Source organism: Genypterus blacodes, unplaced genomic scaffold (assembly GCF_046128005.1).
Source record: "Genypterus blacodes isolate CSIRO-AG114 ecotype Tasmania unplaced genomic scaffold, CSIRO-AGI_Gbla_v1 ptg000105l_1, whole genome shotgun sequence".
NCBI classification, from domain to species: domain Eukaryota; kingdom Metazoa; phylum Chordata; class Actinopteri; order Ophidiiformes; family Ophidiidae; genus Genypterus; species Genypterus blacodes.
The window spans coordinates 2,435,006-2,453,913 of NW_027466909.1; the positions used below are offsets into that span (position 1 = coordinate 2,435,006).

The following is an 18,908-nucleotide window of genomic DNA, read 5'->3' on the forward strand; positions in this document are numbered from 1 at the left end:
GCTTGATCCTATTTTTACCTTAATTGCAGTCTAGGGGACGTAGTAATTGTGGCTGCAATCTGGATTATGGAACAGGTTTAAATTCATATGCAAGATGGTAAATGGTGGAGGGAGGAAGGACACACACGCATACACCCACACACACACGTCACACCATGTAACACTCCTGCATGCTTAAATGAAACATTGTAAATCCTTGTTTGTTGTCAGCCATGTTTCCTGCTTCATCACTAACCCTTCGCCTTCTTCCCGTCCTCCACTCGCACCACCATACCCTCCTCTCACTCCTCCCTTTGCTCGCCTCTGTCTCCCCCTCTCCTCGTTTCCTTCCCTCTCCATCTTGACACAGTGCACTGAGCCTAATCGTGGATAATTGGGTGGGAGGGGCGGTGGGCCGGCCCTGCCTTTGTGTGCAAAGGGCAAGTGGTCAAGTTAATGGGGCCCTTGTGTCGAGCCGGGAGCACTCTGTCTCTCTCTCTCTCTCTCTGTGTCTGCCTTTCTTTCCCTCCCTCTCTCTGCTCAATCACTCACTCGGCCAGTCAATCTCACTCTCTTCAGTCAGCTTCTCATCCTTTCCCCCGTCGTTTCAATCTAGCCTTGCCTCGTTTCCTTCACCTTATCCCTCCATATGCTCGCCCGCATCTAGCTTCATGTCTCGGCGTCTTTCCCAGCCGCCATCTCTCCCTTTGGCTCCTCCATCTCTCCAGCAGAGTGTTGGGGAGGAGGAGAGAACATACCTCTTTAAAATATCAAAAGACAGATCATCACTGGTCCCTCCCTCTCTGCCAACTCTCCCTCCTCTTCCTAACTGATAAACAGAGGAGTGAGCCTGTAGGATTAGCTGCTGTGCACCGCCTGCCCTCCCCCTTTTATCCCTCTCCTTTTTCTTCCTGTGGAGGGGTAGACTGTTGACTGGGCTTGATATGTGTGTATTTGTGTGTGTGTGTGTGTGAGTGTGTTACCTTGTCTGGCACCAGCTTAGCCTGCAGGAGGCCATTGTGTTTGAAACACAGGCCGCCGCCGATCTGGGCCTGAAGGAAACTTTATTATACTGGTGAGTGTTTAACAGAGGATTTTTGCAGATTAATTATGGAACACAGCCGACCAGCAGGTTTGTTAACCCGATCCCCCACAATGCACATTTCCTCCGACACAGGACACACAGATGAAAATCTTTCTGAAGATAATTTATTCATTCATATTCATCCACAAAAATATTTCACTGTTGTGTAGAAAGAAAAGCACAACATTCAAACCCAGAAGTTACAGTGAACTGGAAGATTTTTGGCATAGTGACACAGAAAAACCCACCGCCTGAGGCCACGCCCACACTGATACGGATACTTAATTTATTTATTCCTGTTGAAATTTTTGTGCCCAAACGAAAGTTCTAAGATAATTAAAGTTAATTAATTAAGTTTATCTCTATATAACATAAAAACTGAGTCTAAAATCCACAGTGCAAAGTTCAACTAAATCTAATATGAACGCATGGAGTGATTACGGACGCGTCTCTATGGTTCATCTCACGCTTCATCTTGGGTATGGATGGAGGTACAAAACCGATTTCAAAATCTATCTGCATCAGTGTGAACACGGCCTTTAAGTGATCAGTGAGAGTGAGAACCAAGAAAACAGACAAGTTGCAGCATCACACAATACAGAGACTTCAATCTGTGGGAACAAAGCACTTATACGCACAGTAATGTTTGTTTACTGTCAGCCGTTGGCTGTGGAAATATTGTTGATGTTGAGGAAGGCATAAATACGTATTGATAGTCACCAATGTCCAAAACACAGGCGAGAACGTGGTGAGCAGGGCGCACGCCAAACAGTCAGACTCCAGGTTCCCAAACTGTCTGTCGTGGTCACAGTGAGTAGTGGTTGTATCACAGCATGCAGGAATAGCATCCAACCTAGGAGTAATGACGTCGCTGTACGTAAACATGACATCACAGTGAAACGTTGGTGCGTCAGTTGTAATCGACGGCGATGCCAGAGTGCACTGATGTGACGGCACTGTACAGGAGCAGACGGCGGCAGAATCCTCGGGCGCAGTCATGGTCGGGAATGGGATGGATGAGTTAGTCCACCGATGGCAACAAGTATGAGCACGACATTAGTTTTGCCGTGCATGCAGTGTGTATGTGTGTGTGTGTGTGTGTGTGTGTGTAATGCCAGAATGCCAGTCAGGTTTCTGCTTAGTAACACATGAATGTTATTGGAAAGTGAGGAATGTGAAAGTCAGGAAACGCAAGATACTGCATAGATTCTTGGATCACAGTGAAATATGGAACAACTTTGGGCCCGAGTCACTGACAACCACTGACACTCCCAGTTTCAAAATACCACAAGAATCAGAAGACTGGACGTATAAATGTATAGGAATAGACCTGAGTAAAACAGGGGAACGTTCAAGACACGCGGACACTAAAATGGAGGAGCAACTAGAAAACACATTTGCTCTCGAGGCTGTTTGGACATCCGGAGACAGTTCATATATATGAGAACATCATCTGCAACAAACACAAATGTAACACTGCGGCTTGGTGAAGGAGTCAGAACGGGAACCCTGAACACCGTTTGCACAACATCGCACTTTTTAGGAAGTCTATTGCACAGTTTTGGGGTCACATACATGTAGAAACAAAGATGTTTTGCATCAATGCGTCATATCTCTGTCTCGCCCTTCACAAAATCTCACACTCACACTTACTCGAGTTCAGACAAGTCAGATTTATCAGGTGCGTTTGGGAGTTGGACGACTGCGAGACCTGTATCCATGGCGATGTAGTTAAATCAGCAGTGCCCAAGCGACGACGATAACTACTGCCTCGTCTGATTGTGCCGTAATACATTAATGGGCCACTGAAGTTCTTAATACTGACCTCTGACCTGAATGAATGGACTGTGTTAGGGATGTTAAAGACAGAGAAGCAATGAGACATAAAGGAAACACAGAGAGAAGCTGATCCGCAGTCTGTGATAGTTAATGAATTACGTGCGGGTTTCCAGGGCGGCGAGGGTTAATACTGACAGGTAAAGAAGGCCGACTGACTGTCTGATTGTCCGTATGCGGCTGTGCTGACTGACTAACCAGTTCGCTGAGTAAATGACTTAAAACTATTGGTTGAGAGCATGAACGGCTATCTGGCTGATCAACTAGCATGCTAAGTACTTCAAAGGCTCACACAGTGTTGATCGACTGACCGACTGACTGACTGACTGACTGACTGGTTCGTTGACAGGGTGGCTGTTTTGCGTTATAAATAAAACTGTTCCTCAACAACACTCTACACAATCTGACTCTAAATACGTTCAGAAGCTGCTATCAACAAACGTTTAGCAGCTAAGCTAACCTCCCACTCTGCTGTACTCTTATACTGCCAGTGCCACTGTGGATGGAGTCGTTGACATGGTGTGTGTGTGTGTGTGAAGCATGTGGAGCCGTACGGTGGGTGTGTGTTTTGGTTTACTGAGCGTGGCTGACAGGCTGAGGTCCTTTGGTCAGAGTGATGAGCAGAGGGTAGTGGATGTTCTCGTCATAGGCGTCTTTTCCCTCCTGCTGCATCTGAAACGTGCACAACGTTGAACAGCATTAACAAGGAAAGATTGTAAATAGCTTGATCAGAGGACAAAACTCTCCCATCCTCTGTGATGTAATGACATGAAAGTGAGTTTAGTCCACGTTTGATTGAGTAAACACAGATCCTGCTCCAGATCTTTGTGGTCTTCATAACATACTACTACTAAAACACTACTATTAAGATTTGTGCCCTATAAAGAATTGGTGTGCATCTCTCCTCTCCTCTCCTGTCCTCTCCCTTTTCCCTCAGTCAATCCTTTTTTTAGTCACCCTTAATGTGCCTTATCTCTCAGTGGATGCCTCTCCATCCTACCAGCCTATGGTTGAACCTGTGACCCTCAAAGAGAGAGAGAGAGAGAGAGAGAGAGAGAGAGAGAGAGAGAGGGAGAGAGAGAGAGAGAGAGTTTGCCGCCCAGGGGGTATTTGGGCGTGGAGGTGCAGCTGCGCGCCCCCCTGAGCTAAGCCCGCTACGAAGGCCGCGGTCAGCATTCACATTCAAATCCTACCAGGCGGAAGAAGCAAGAAAGCGTAGGATGGGGGGGATGGAGAGAAAGAGAGAGAGAGAGAGAGAGAAAGAGAAGGGGGGAGGCGCGACCACTGCACGAGCTGAGGGCTCGCAGAGGTGAAAAGTTTAACAGGCAAAGCTGTTCCTCCTGATCGCAGGCTGCCTAATCAGCTTCATGGGTGGCTGCGTAAATCGCCTCCTGCCCCACCCCTACAACCCTCCACCCCTCCACCCCCTCCGCCTCCTCCATCTCTTCACCTCCTCCATCCCTCCACCCCCTCCACCACAATACTTTCTTCTTTTTTTCCCCAGACCAGGTGTAAGTCGTTCATTTCATTGCCACTTTCTCCCTGGTTTCTGTCTCCCTCTCTTGTGCTCATCACTTCCCTTTTCTTCTCTCTCTCTCTTTCTCTCTTCCCCACCACACAGGAAGCAAACAAGGAATGGACGGAGAGAAGGAGAGAGAGAGAGAGAGAGAGAGAGAGAGAGAGAGAGAGGGGAAGTGAAAGATGGGGCTCTCTGAGACGAAGGAAGGATGAAGTGGAAGTCTGGGGTCTCTCTCTCTCTCTCTCCCTCTCTGTGGGATTAAGGAAACCGAGAGCAAGGGATCAGGAGCGAGCGGAGGAAGGGATAGAACGACAGGCTCCACTAAGTACAGAAGTGGTCGTGATGCAGGGAATGGAGAGATAGAGGGGGAGGAGGAGGAGGAGGAGAGAGAGAGGAGAAGATATGGGCAGAGGCGGGAGAGAGAGAGGGGCGGTAGCCAGGCAGCCGAGAAGGAAAGAAAGAGAGAAAGAAGGAAAAAGATAGTGAGAGAGGGAGGGAAGGAGGGAAGGAGGGAAGGAGAGGGGAAGAAGTGGAGTGAGAGTGTGTGAGTGCATGGACACAGTGGGGTTACTATTTATGCATGTGTGAGAGCCCAGAATCTACACGTGTGCACACATCTCTCCTGTGTGTGTGTGTGTGTGTGTGTGTGTGTGTGTGTGTGTGTGTGTGTGTGTGTGTGTGTGTGTGTGTGTGTGTGTGCGTTTGAGAGAAATTAAAATTCATGACTCTCTCTTCACAACCATTTGAGTAACAAGATTAAGATGGCGGGTTAGAAAATAGCGCCGGCATTATCAGGCTGCTTGCAGTCCCTCCAGCTGCTTGCCTCTCTATTCCACAACAGTGGGGATAAGAGGATAACGCGCGAGCCCTGTCTGCCCGTCCCAGCGCACGCCTCACACACACACACACACACACGCGGACACACACACGCCGCAATCCCTCGAGTATGTACGTGTGCGAGTGTGTTTGGAAAACTGCAGAGTACAGAGCTGGGGGTCTTAGAGATGATTTGTAAAGAATTGCTAAAAACACTTTCTGACTCTCTGTTGAGACACACACACACAAACACACACAGACACACACACACAGACACACACACACACACAGAATGAGAGAGAGTATTCCAAACAAAATCAAAGTTGGCATGTTTGGCACATGCTGTCAAACTGCTGTCGTGTACGGCGTCTGGAGCGTCGCTGGAGGTGCGTTTGATTCACGTATCCACACGTCAGTGCGGGAGGAGTTACAGGAGCAAAAGTGACAATTGGTCTGCTTGACAAGGTTACAAATAAATGTAAACTTGTTAAACATTTTGGGCATTTTATTAGTAGATATTGAGGAGCAAAATAAAATAAATAATTAATGAAATATATTGATTGATTGATACAATTACAGTTTATTCCTCATCAACTTAGAGACATTTTGCAGTCAGACTTTCTTGATTCCAGGCGACAGTTTCTCCCTTCAAACTGATACACAGGCTGTTTGTGAAGAAGCTTTTGATTGTTTAAGCCGCAGTGAAAGTAAATCCACAGTGTGTGTGTGTGTGTGTGTGTTCCACTGCAGGGTTTGATACTGGTTTTGTTTTGTGTTTCTGGTCCACCCACTGAAAGTAAATATAGCCGAAGAAAGCTAATCTGTAGTGCAAATGAGCAGCAGCTGCTCATTTGGAAGTGTGTGTGTATGTGTGTGTGTGTGCTGGTAGTAGTGTATGTTTCGCTGTGATATCATCATGCGGTGTGTGTGTTGGTGTGTAATGTCTAGCCAATACACCGTCTGTGTGATGTCTGGTCTGCGTGGGATTGTGATATAGCTCGTTTCTTAGGCATGGGTGTGTGTGTGTGTGTTTTCGTGTGTGTGTGTGTGTGTGTGTGTGTGTGTGTGTCTCTAGTCTGCTGCAGAATGGTCAGTAAGTCAGGCACACACACACACGCACACACACACATGTAGGGAGGGGGTTCAGGGTGTTCATCAGAAGATAAGCAGAGGAGACTTAATCACCTTCAGATGTGAGGAGGCCACTTCAACTTGTCCTCACAGCACCTGACCCCAGTGTGTATGTGTGTGTGTGTGTGTGTGTGTGTGTGTGTGGGGGGGGGGGGGGGGGGGGGGCTGGGTTCATTTCAAGAGCGAGCCAAATGGTCTAACAAAGAAAAAAAAGAGCAGATTCTAGTGGTAATTTTTTCCACAACGTGTCTACATTTCACTGTTCGCACTGAAGAACAATTTTAGGAAATGGCTGGTGGAAATCATGGAAATAATTCCCAACCAAACCTCACACACACTTTGGGCTCGGGGCAGCAGCGGTTCTAAACACACTGAGTTTGCGCTTTCACTTCCCCCATTTCTTAGACATCCATCGTCGTTGGGCCCAATTTCCTGATTTTTATGACATTCTTCCCCCCAAATGACATCACCCCTTTATTTAACTCCCACAGCACGGAATGCATTTTAAAACGGTCTTGAACGGCAAGAGGGAGAGAGAGAGAGAGAGAGAGAGAGAGAGAGAGAGAGAGAGAGAGAGAGGGGAGGAGAGCGAGAGAGAGAGAGAGGGAGAGGGAGGGGGTCAGGAGCGTGATAGTAAGAGGGAGAGAGGGAGAGAGAGAGAGGAGAGAGCGAGAGAGAGAGAGAGAGAGAGAGAGAGAGAGAGAGAATCAGGCAGTGTGAGCAGGCACTTTAATTGCCGCTCTGTCCAATTGTCCCACCTGTGTGTGGCGATGTGCGCACCAATTTCACCTACTTCTCGCTGTCCTGTTCCTTTGTAGAAGTGTGTACTACATGTGTGTATCCCACATGTGTGTGTGACCATGTGTGTGTGTAATGGAGTTAACAGCTGGACACCACTTCTTCTTTTAACGCTGCCGATTTATGTGTGTTGTGTTTTCACCCTTGTTCTCTTTCTTTCTCTCTCTCTCTCTCTCTCACACACACACACACAGACACATGCTTGTACACACACACTCATGCCAACCAGATTTTTTTTTCTCAAGGTTTCTCTAAACACCACAAAACTCAAAACCAAAAACTAAAAAACAGAAGTAATACTTCAAAAGTATGAGGAGGCTGAATGTAAGAAAATTAAAACAAAAAAAGATAAAAGGATGATTAGGACCAATTAACACAGAGACAGAAGCTGAAGAGCACATACCTCCTCCAAGGCCAAACAGTAATCTGATTTAGCTTTATAGTCAATAACTACCCAGAATTCTACTATAATATAAAATTAACACCATTGAGCTCATCTTCTGATCTGTCTCATCTGCAGTCTCCCTTTGTCCCGTGTGTCTCACACTGAGCCTGAGCCTGAGGCCGTGTGGGCGTCTCACCTTTAGGTGCACGTCCCAGACGTGTGCGTCGTACTGGCGGTGCTGACACACACACAGGCCGTCCTGCTGGGCCAGCTGGACGAACAGGCTCAGAGTCTCTCCTCGCTGTGGGGCCAACACCAGCGCCGTGCCCTGACAACACACAACACACAACTAAGAACAGGACGCTGAGAGAGTGTGTGTGACCAGTGAGTTAGGGATCATGACTGTATATTGAGTTCCAGTGAATTAAATGAAAAAACAAACAGGTGATGGAGGTAAAGTTGAGTTAAATTTACTCTATTTACTTTGAGGAGCTACACTGCAATCGTTTGTAGCATATTTGCATATTATTACATTTTTTACAGCTGAAAAAACACAACTTTCAAGTCTATGAGGAAGTTAAATTTTAGTGAAATCAGTTTAATCAGTCTCTTTTTTCCCCAAATGTCTGTCTTTGGTGTGTGTCTTGTCTTGGACACTAATGCAGCGTCTCATTAAGAGTCCAGCTTGTTTTTCTTTCCTTTGATTTGGATCAGGTATGATAGTAAGGAAGAAACAAAAGGATTAAAGCTCCATTAATCCAAATTACACTGCAAATGACTATGCATGTGTGTGTGTGTGTGTGTGTGTGTGTGTGTGTGTGCGCGTGTGCATGTGTGTGCACCACAGGCGGTCCCGTCCAAACAGGAGGATTACTAACAGGTTCAAAGTTTCTTTGAAATGCTTCAGTTTTCAGTTTTGTTTCTCATTTCGAACGCGTTGTTGTGCTTTTAATTACACTGAGGCGAGGGGGACGTGCACAGCAACACACACGTGAACACATGAGCATGTGCACGCCGACGGACCACCGCGAGCCGAGGGAACAACAAGGTGCAGACGCGGCAGGATCACCCTCCTCTTCATCAGTATCTGCAGCTGCAGTTCTTCCCTCTGCCTCAAAACTAACAAAGCAACACAGACGGACTAAATTCCTCCGGCGCTAATCAGCTGATTAAGGGGACGTCGCTCGCCGTGCGGACCACCTCTGTCAGAAACAACACATTAGTGCCATTAGATGAGAGAATTAATTGCTTGTTTAATTGTTTAATCAGCTTAACAAATTATTAAATATTTGTCAAAGCTTGTTGTGGCGGCCGTTTGATGGCCAACACTCAAATCATATTAGCCCCCGAATTATCTCTGCTGGATTAAAGGGAGAGAGAGGGAGAGAGAGGGAGAGAGAGAGAGAGAGAGAGAGAGATGAAGCCAGATGTGCCACAACGGACAGATGTGGCGTTTGTCTCTGAACTGCACCCATCAGCTTCCTCACAGCAGCCATGAAGTTCTGTTTGTGATGCAGGACATACGGGAGGAACCGGAACGCCTCTCCTTCCGCTCTCCCATCCCTTCCCCTTCTCTCTCTCTGGCTCCCTCCTCTTCCTCCCTCCCTGTGCTGTCCTCGCTCTCGTCTCTCTTTCAGAAGGAGACATTCCCCATAGCAGTCCGCTCTCTGTACTTAAACGCCTCCTCCCGCTTCTCTCAGATGAATAGGAATCTCGACCCCTATCTCTCTCTCCCCCCCCTATTTGCTTTGGCTGTCACAGCGTGGGGTCTTATCGCGCGGCCAAAAGGGAGAAGTCGCCTCGGCTTTACGATGAAGGGAAGGCGAAGGCGGAGAGCGAGCGAGAGAGATCAGAGCGATGCATTCAAGTCGCTCATAATACGCATTAAAGCATTACATGATATTAATCCTGTCAGGCCATTAATGTGCACAGTGTAATTAGGATTGAGAGGAGTGGGGGGGGGGGCGGGGCGGGGGGGGGTACAGTAGCCACTTACAGGCAAAACACACACACACACACACTTACATTGGGCCGTAGTAATCTCTTTATGGCATCAACCAGGCTGGCTCGGTACTGGTCGAGGAACAAACTGAGGGAGAGAGAGAGGGAGAGGGAGAGAGGGAGAGAGGGAGAGAGAGAGATAGAGAGAGAGAGAGAGAGAGAGAGGGGAGGGGAGGGAGGGGGGCAGACAGGTTAGAATAAATTCCTGTGATAGCGTCTCCAGATAACGCAGGAGGCCATTTATTTTCTTTTTGTTTACAAATAAATCCAGCGACAGCAGGAAGGAAAAACAATTTGCATGAGTAAGGCCCTCGCTCGCCCGCCTGCTCGCTCACGTGCACCGCCGTGGATTCATCTGCGCCGCGCTGTCGAGGAACCGAGCGGGACATCAAGAGAATCCAAAGAGATGCGCAGATATTATCGACTACTGCATACACACACGAGCACACACACCTTTGTCTAGGCGCTTCAAAAAGGGAAACAAATGCATCTCCTGTTTTTTGGCGCCTTGAGGTGAATGTGAGGAAATGAGAAGAAAAACAGTGAAAGGGGACGAAACAAATCAAACATCAGTTAAAAGTTAACAAATTTTAATTACCTGCTTCCATCTCAATCCTGTGATATGTACTGTGTGTGTGTGTATGTGTGTGTGTGTGTGTGTGTGTGAGAGAGAGAGAAAGTGTTTGTGTGGGGGACAAAAGCTGTGTGTTCTCATCGTCTGGATTCCGCCTGCAAGCAACAACTCCTGATTCAAAATAACTTTATTTGATGAGATGTGGTGGAGGACGAGGTGGGACAGCGAGCTGGCGGCGTGAGAGGCGGGGCCTAACCCTGCTAACTGGGTGTCTCATACTGCTGCTGTGTGATAACATGTAAGACAAAAGTTAGGATTTAATTAAACACTATGAAGGTCTAATTACCTCACTATCAGATTATTGGGGTGCTAATGGGGGAGCAGGCGTGTGTGTTGTACTCCGTGTCTATAAGTGGCGAACGCGTAGGTGACTGAGCGTTAAAGTGAGTTCGATCTGCGAGCGATTCAAATGTGAGGATGAAAGAGACGGGACGCGGCGAGGAGAAGCGTCTGGGTTTGGAGTTTTCTAAAGATAAAACGGGAACTTAAAGATAAAGATAAGTGTGTGTGTGTGTGTGTGTGTTGGTCAGGAGGGTTTGGGGCTCTATCAGACGGCCTCTTTGAAGCACGTCGAAGCCTCGAGAAGACGTTTTTTAATTACAGTCTGGATGAGACACTTTAAAAACTGCTTACCACAATGAGAGAGTCGCTAAACGCCACTTTGAAGAATGTGTCAGAGCGAGAGAGAGAGAGAGAAAGACAGGGAGAGGGAGAGAGAGACAGAGAGAGAGAGAGAGAGTTCCTCTGTAACGACTTACTGCGCTCATTTAAATATGCTAATGAACCACACATAACTTATACCTCAGACACATACACACAACCAAATCAGAGGAAATATGCTGTTTTTTATATATTAGCAATATGCTAAATGAGACACACACACACACACGCTTACACACACACGCAGCCCTAAATCCCAAATCAACTCTCATCAAAAGGTGACACCTGTCTCTATATCCACAATGGACAATTTCAATCCATTACACAAATGAGTACGTGTGTGTGTGTGTGTGTGTGTGTGTGTGTGTGCACGTGTGTGTGTGTGCCTATTATCGCAGATGAGAGTAGAGTAATTTGACTGAAATGCAACAATACAGTTCAGATTAGACATAATCCGGTGACGTGTCACTCTGCACACACACACAAACTCTGCGACCTGAAGAGTCTGGAGGCATTCGGCTTTCAATTGATTTGTTCAATAATAAATCAATAAATCAATAAATGTGTTAAAGAAACGAGCCCCAAATCAGCAACAATAATCCAATAAAAGCAGATAAAGTGACAATTTCCCCTGTTTTTTGAGACATACAAATCTGATCTACAAATTTTATCGTAACACACTCACACACCAACACACTAACACACAAACACACACAAAAGCACAGTTACATGGGTGTAAAGTAAATGAGGTCTCACCACCCTGAGCCCAGGATGTGTGTGTGTGTGTGTGTGTGTGTATGTGTGCTAAGTTTATTATTCTTCTGAGGTTAGCGAAGGTGCAAAGTTTATTTAACTTGAAAGGTGAGAGGTTTTGTGTTTGGTTTGTTTTGCTACAGATACGGGTTCAACAGGAAACGTGAGTGGTTACGGAAAAGGAGGAAGTGCGCTGAGATGTATGTGTGTGTGTGTGTGTGTGTGTGTGTGTGTGGGGTGGGGGGGTCAGGGGAAGGACGGCGAGTCACCGAGAGGACAGGACCGAAAAGTCACGACCACGCCGCAAACAGCTCCTCGTTTATTTTCATCTGTAGCAAACCAGCGCCGCTCAGCAAATCGGCCCTGGATGAGGCGTGATGACGTACGGGTGGAGTGTGTGAGCGTCAAACCCATAACTGAAACAATCTGACGGTCAGTGTCGTCCTCTAAGGTCGCCTCAGAGGCCCATTGTCTCACGCCGACCCCAGCAACACATAACCACAGCACCCTGTCTCAACTGATTGGAGGTCAAAGGTCACGGCTTTATATCCGCCTCCTCACACGCACGAACGTGAACGAGCAGGACGGTGACAGCAGCCGGAAACAGCGGCATCACATCGCCGTGACGACTGCAGAGAGGAAGACTTTTGGTACTGGCTCAGCATCCATCACGCAAAATACAAAACACACACACACACATCCGGTTACACAAACGAGACATGAATCCATAAATTGAGAAATTGTTTTGAAGAGGTGTGTGTGTGTGTGTGAAAAGTGACGCTAGGGAAGATGCTAATGACAAATAGACACACACACACACACACACACATACACACAGAGGGAGAGCTTTATCTCAGTGCCCACACATGGACAGCTTATGGAGACAGGGGACGTGCCAATAACCAAGCCAAGGATTCTATGCCACCCACATGCCCACTGCTGGAATCCACACACACACACACACCCACACACACACACACACACACACACACAACCCAATGTCTCATTCTCTCTGGTGTCTCCTTGGTTTGTTCCATCAATGTTCCTTTCTCTCTTCCTTCCCTCTTCTCCTCTCTCTTCCCTCCTCTCCTCTTTCTCTCCTCCTTCTCTCCTCTCCTCTCAGCAGCCGATCCGTCACCACCCGTAGGGTCTATAATTAATCAGAGTGGAAGCAGCATCGTTGACCTTTTCGCAGGTGATCATCACAATGGCGTGTCCGTTAATCGGTCAGCCATCATTCTTCAAGCGCCGCCGTTGCAACGATTACACAATCACTCAGTCACACAGAGTGACACACACACACCGACACACACACAGAGAGAAGCGAGCATCCTACTCCTACCTATCATACACACACGTGCATATGCAGTAGCCTGCTGTAAAACATCCTCTATTAGCCGGCGGCTCCGGCTTTCTCTCTGGGTGCTGCACCCGACTATTACCTGTAATGACCGTGACATTACAATAATGATAACGGAGGACGGCAGAGCTGCACTTAAAAACACACACACACGCGCAGCTTCACCCGCGCACAGAAAAGGGAACACACAGACAGGCCTTCTGTGTTCGATGTTTGTGAACGGAATCGCACAGGAAGCGGTCGAGCACTGCCGCCATTTCCAAAGAAGAAGAAGAAGAAGAAAAGTTTATTCTGGTATTTCAAAGGTAAATTCTACCCTCTTAAGAGTTTTAATGAAGTTTTAATTCTCGATTCGCTGCCAGATTTCAGTGACCAGGCGATGATTCCTCCTGCTGGCGCTGCTCCGTCTCTCCGTCTTCATTTCCCTCCCTCCCTCCCTCCCTCCCTTCACTCCTCCTTTATCCGTCCGTCTCTCCTTCCTTGTCAAGGCGCAATTATTTGCAATTTGCCTAAGTCATCCATTTGCTGGGACACCAAGCATGAAAACGAGGCAATTTGTTGTAAAATGGAGGCAGGCGGGCATCTGAGTGTGTGTGTGTGTGTGTGTGTGTGTGTAGATGGATGGTCAATGGAAGTTGCACCCCCCCAGCGCTGATTTGGGGGGGCAACACACAACTGCCACCCTAAGAGGCGCACACACACAGATACAGAGATAACAGTGTGAATGTGTGTGTGTGTGTGTGTGTTTATACCTACCAGTCTGCACATATGATGATGTCAAAATGACCCTCGAGTGCTGAAATGTCTGACTCAGAGTCCCACCTCACCACCCTGTGAACACACACACACACACACACAAAACACACACAAAACAGATAAAATACCAACATTTTCACAGCTCTTCCTTTTTCCAAACACTTTCAGGTCTCTCTCTCTCTCTTTCTCTCTGACCCCCACTGTGTTTCTGCCTCAGTGGCGTGTTGGAGGAAGTGATGTGGAGGGCAGACATGTCGTCTCTGAGGTAAAGAGAGGAAGGCTCTGACATGACACTTGACATTTACACCACGCCGCGCACACGGACACACACCGTCCCTTCTCTTTGGGCGTATTTGTTTTCCACTCTCGCTCACTCCATTTTCCATCTCTCTCTCTCTCTTTATCTCTCTCGCCCTCTCTCATGCAGATTGGGGGGATTATTAATCAGGCATTATTAACACTCAGTAAACAAAACATTAGGCCTTGCTAGAAACACAATCTCCACTCGCGGCAGGAGGTCAGAGAAAGTGACAAACGCACACACAGGCACACATTGATGTCTCACACATACACACACACACACACACACCACGTGCATATGGACCCCCCCCCCTCCCCTAGTCCAATAGCGAGTTGCCCTTCGCCCTGTCTCGCAGCGCGGCGATGACAGCAGCGTAATCTGAAAAGAAAACAATCAAAGTAATGTACCCTAATTATACGTTTACTTTTTCACTCCATCTTCTTCTCGTGTAAATAAGCACAGGAGGGAGAGAGAGAGAGAGAGAGAGAACGAGGGGGGGATGGAGGGGGGAGAGAGAGAAAGGGGGGGGCAAAATAGTGAGATCAGTGAACGGCAAATTGACTTTTTTGAAACAGGGATAACAATTAAGTGGGTTTTAGTCCGTCCTTGCATACAGGGTGTGTGTGTGTGTGTGTGTGTGCTGGGAAGTTCTGTTGATGGTTTCTGGATGAGGACTCCCTATCAAAGGGAATCATTTTGCCTGGATGAATCAGAGCACATACGCTAAGCACACACACACACACACACACACACACACACACACACACACACACACACACACACACACACACACACACACACACACACACACACGCACACACGCAGGGACTCCTTCAAGAAACACACATCTGGCTAATACGGCTTCACTTTGCTGCAATAAAGAGTAAATAAAATCAGTATTTTAATGTTGAAGATAAAAATCAAGTTCTTTCAACGAGAGTATCGAGAGTTTGTGGTGTTGAGATTTTGGAGATCAACAACATCGATATCTGAATGACCTCCAGCTCTAAACGCTCACCTGGCAGACACGAGCGTCGACCCAAACACTTCAGTTCGTCTGTTTTTCTCCACCAGACCTCGAACATCTGGAGAGGCTGCGGTCAAGGATCCATCGTGTTCATACCACAGAAGAAGAAATGACATCTGCACAGTTCTACACATGCGTATACGGTCAAAGATGTTTGAGGACCAGATGACAGTCATCCAATTGCACATTACAGATCATAAATAAAAATAAACCTCACTAAGTGTTTTATTTGTATAAAAGTGAAACGACAAAGAGCACCGGTTACATCACCTTCATCACCAGTCAGGGGACATTGAGAGCTGCATCAAGTGACACCAAGACTTAGTGAGACCTTCTTTAGGTAAAACACACACACACACACACACACTCACTCACTCACTCACTCACTCACTCACTCACTCACTCACTCACTCACGCAGAGTGAGACAGCATGGCTGAGCAAAGATGATCTCCTGGGACAGAGAGCCTGGCTGGCTGCAGGACCACATCACAGCGGCCTCGAGCTGAATCAATGGGAAGGCTTTTAACACACACACACACACAGACACAAAAAGAGTTGAAGAGACACACACACACACACACACACACACTGACAATAGCAGGGCGATTGATGTCAAGTTGTCTATTAATACACTGGCTTGTGGAGTTGCAAAGCAATTCAATTAGGATTTCCTTGTCTTTAAAGCCGGCAAAGAGCTGAGACAAATCCAATCGACAGAGGGAGAGAGAGGGGTAGAGAGAGAGAGAGAGGGGCAGAGAGAGAGAGAGAGAGAGCGAGAGAGAAGGGCAGAGAGCGAGAGAGAGGGAGAGTGAGAGAGAGAGAGAGAGGGGCAGAGAGAGAGAGAGCGAGAAAGGGAGAGAGTGAATGAGAGAGAGAGAGAGAGAGAGAGGGGGAGAGAGAGAGAGAGACTGAGAGAATGAGAGAGAGGCACCCTGGTAGATGTTAGATAGTTGAATGGAGATTAAAAATCAAAGTGGAAAGATATGTATAGAAAAAAAAATACATGCTCGCACACATTCAAACTGTCATATGTTACCGCACATACACAACCTGAAACAACACACACAGGCATACAAACACACAAATACACACACACTGTTCACCTGTGTGTTGGCGTATAGGGATGACTGACCTGAGATCAGCTTAATGTAATCTCATCACACACACACCAGTGGGGGAGAGGTTAGCACACGCACACAGAGAGAGAGAGAGAGAGAGAGAGAGAGAGAGAGAGAGAGAGGGAGAGAGAGGGAGAGAGAGAGAGAGAGAGAATTATCGAGCATTAAATTGGGGGAATATTTGGCCACCATCACCTGAAGAGGACAAGGAGCAGCAATGACATGCATCAATCATTCTTAATGGAACATTTCAATTGATTTTCAGCCGCAGTATTGAAGGTCACAGCACATTAGAGCGTCTCCTCTCCACCGTGTGGGTGTTTGTGTCTGTACTGAAAACCAGGTTGAGAAACTTTTGCCGGTGAAGAGGGAATACTTTGACTTCTACATTTCTCGACCCTCAACCATTGCTGACGTTTCCTTTCGGCGTACAGGTCTTGTCTGGTATCACGAGGTGACATCTCTATTGTGAGGCCGGACGTCCAATAAGACAAACGGTTGACCACGTACACGAGGACCGAGGCGTTTGTCCTCAATGACGGGAAGTTCCTCAAAGTGTCTACAGCATGTGAAAGGGCCGGGGCGAGCGTGAGAGTAGAACAAACTCTCACTGCGTCTGTGTGTGTGTGTGTGTGTGAGAGTGTGTATGTAAGTGTGTTCAATTCTCTCAGACAGATTTCACTCACAGTCACATCTGTGCGTTTGTTCTGCGAGACAAAGCTGCCGGTCAGAGGCTCATTCTTTGTGTGTGCATTGTACAGACTCCATAATGTTATTGTTTGGTCTTGTTGTAGTCATATAGGAGCGGTCGCCACGGAGACGGAGAATATAAATATGGAAACGCTGCATGTTTGTGTTCCCAGCTTTTGTGAGCTCACTCTGCTAAATCCGCCACTCTTCTCTTCGTTTCTAAAGTTAGCGAACGGATAAGCGGGAGGTTTTGGAAGAGCATCAGATGAGAGAAGGAGGGAAGGGAGAAGCGGAGAAAGGGCACAGAGATGAGAGACGAGAAAAGTGTAAGAAAAATAAATATAAAAGGTAGTTTGTTAGCCGGCGGGCTGAGATGATCAATAATTCGCTCACACCTAAACATTCGTCCCTAAAAAAACTTAATTATAGGCCTGGAACCTTCAGCGCCGCACAAAAACATCTTAAACAAACCTTGATTGTTCTTTTGCCTTCTCAAACACTTATCAAGGCCGAACCCCCCCGAGCCGGAGCCACCAAGATGAAGTCTGAGACGAGACCGTGACAGGATGGCAATTACTGTGCTCTTAACATGGCGCTGGAGGCAGCTGGGATTGGTAGATGCCACGTTGAGGGGGAGGCCATGTGGTGCCCACCGCCCCCCCCTCAATCTGCAGCCTGCGCCCAAAAAGAAGAGAAGAAGAGGAGGACGGCCATTCTGTCTGCTTTCACAGGAGGGCTGCAAGATTTGGGAAAGGCCACCGTGCAACACCTCTTCTTCTTCTTCCTCTTCTTCAGCAGCGTGGCGACAGAGGGGCTGCGAAAACCAGTTTAATTACATACTACTAGAGTTTTTAAGCAACATTCAATAGTTTGCACCGTAATTATGATGTAATAAATATTGTACAGGCAGTAATTGTGAACAACGTGGTGATTTGATTTGAACGTTTGAGGATTTTGCTGTTCAATTTGCACTTTTTTTTTTTTTTCTAAAAGCTGACATGTCTGTAGAAATACACTGAAACCCGTACAGCAATGTATGAATCCATTCAAGAGCAACGCGAGCCGGAGGTAGGGATGGAGGGGCTGAGACGGAGGAGAGGAAGAGGGAGAGGGAGATGAAAGGAAGGATACTCTGAATGGACTTCTCGTTCCCATCTGATAGGAGAACTTCCTTCACGTCAGCACAAATGGCAACCTGGGGGAGAGAGAGAGAGAGAGAGAGAGAGAGAGAGAGAGAGAGAGAGAGAGAGAGAGAGAGAGAGAGAGAGAGAGAGAGAGAGGGAGAGAGATGAGAAATGAAACAACATAGAAGAACAAAAGAACAAAACCAAGAGTACACACACACACACAGTAATGACATAAGCGTATCTATAAAGCTCGACTCTTGGCGGTCCATCTCTCTTTCTCTCTCTCTCTCTCTCTCCCCCCTTCTCCATTTTTATGTCTGCATTATTTTAATCATTCAATCAAATCAGTCAATACTTTTATCACGGCGGCGAGCGGTGGGGGCTGCTATCTTGCTATCACTCTGTTCGGTAATTGCATTGTGACAGGGGATGATGGCGAGCGCAGAGCCTTTTCATTTGGCGCCGGGTGTTTATCGGGCTGAGCCATCACTCCCGTCCGCCGCTGTCACTCTGCACTCGGCTCGCCGGGCCTGCCTGATGCCCTTCATATAACTTTGCGCCGCAGACTGAGAGAGACGCAGAGAATGAGAAGGGTGTGTGTGTGTGTATAGAAAGCTTTGTGCCTCACTGTGCGTCTGTGGATGTGTGTGTGTGTGTGTGTGTGTGTGTGTGTGTGTGTGTGTGTGTGAGAGATATAGATAGAGAGGTACTGTATGTGCTTTACTATAAGCTCGTCTTTTCTCATTCGCTTTTCTTCGGCGATGCTCCTTTTTTTGTATTATCAGCGCGCTGGTGTCAGGCTGTCAATGTGTGTTAAGGAGTGTGTGCGAGTTTAAGTGCGAGTAGGCACTGTATCGACACACACACACACCTCCTATACAGTGAGTCATACGTGCGGCATATCGAGTGCAAGACAAATACACAAGCGCACA

General features: G+C 47.3%; 1 protein-coding gene across 1 annotated transcript in view; it reads right to left on the minus strand.

Annotated features, from left to right (window-relative positions):
* Positions 1-1,172: 1,172 nt before the first annotated feature.
* The window catches only part of camkmt (calmodulin-lysine N-methyltransferase), a 65,449-nt gene continuing 47,713 nt past the window's right edge, over positions 1,173-18,908 (minus strand). Inside the window, exons 6-11 of the mRNA XM_076160326.1 lie at positions 17,981-18,044; positions 15,032-15,098; positions 13,713-13,787; positions 9,574-9,637; positions 7,745-7,876; positions 1,173-3,571 (exon numbers count right to left, since the gene is read on the minus strand). Coding sequence (XP_076016441.1) covers positions 3,473-3,571; positions 7,745-7,876; positions 9,574-9,637; positions 13,713-13,787; positions 15,032-15,098; positions 17,981-18,044 — 501 coding nt within the window. The 3' untranslated portion in view covers positions 1,173-3,472. The remainder of the gene's footprint in view (positions 3,572-7,744; positions 7,877-9,573; positions 9,638-13,712; positions 13,788-15,031; positions 15,099-17,980; positions 18,045-18,908) is intronic.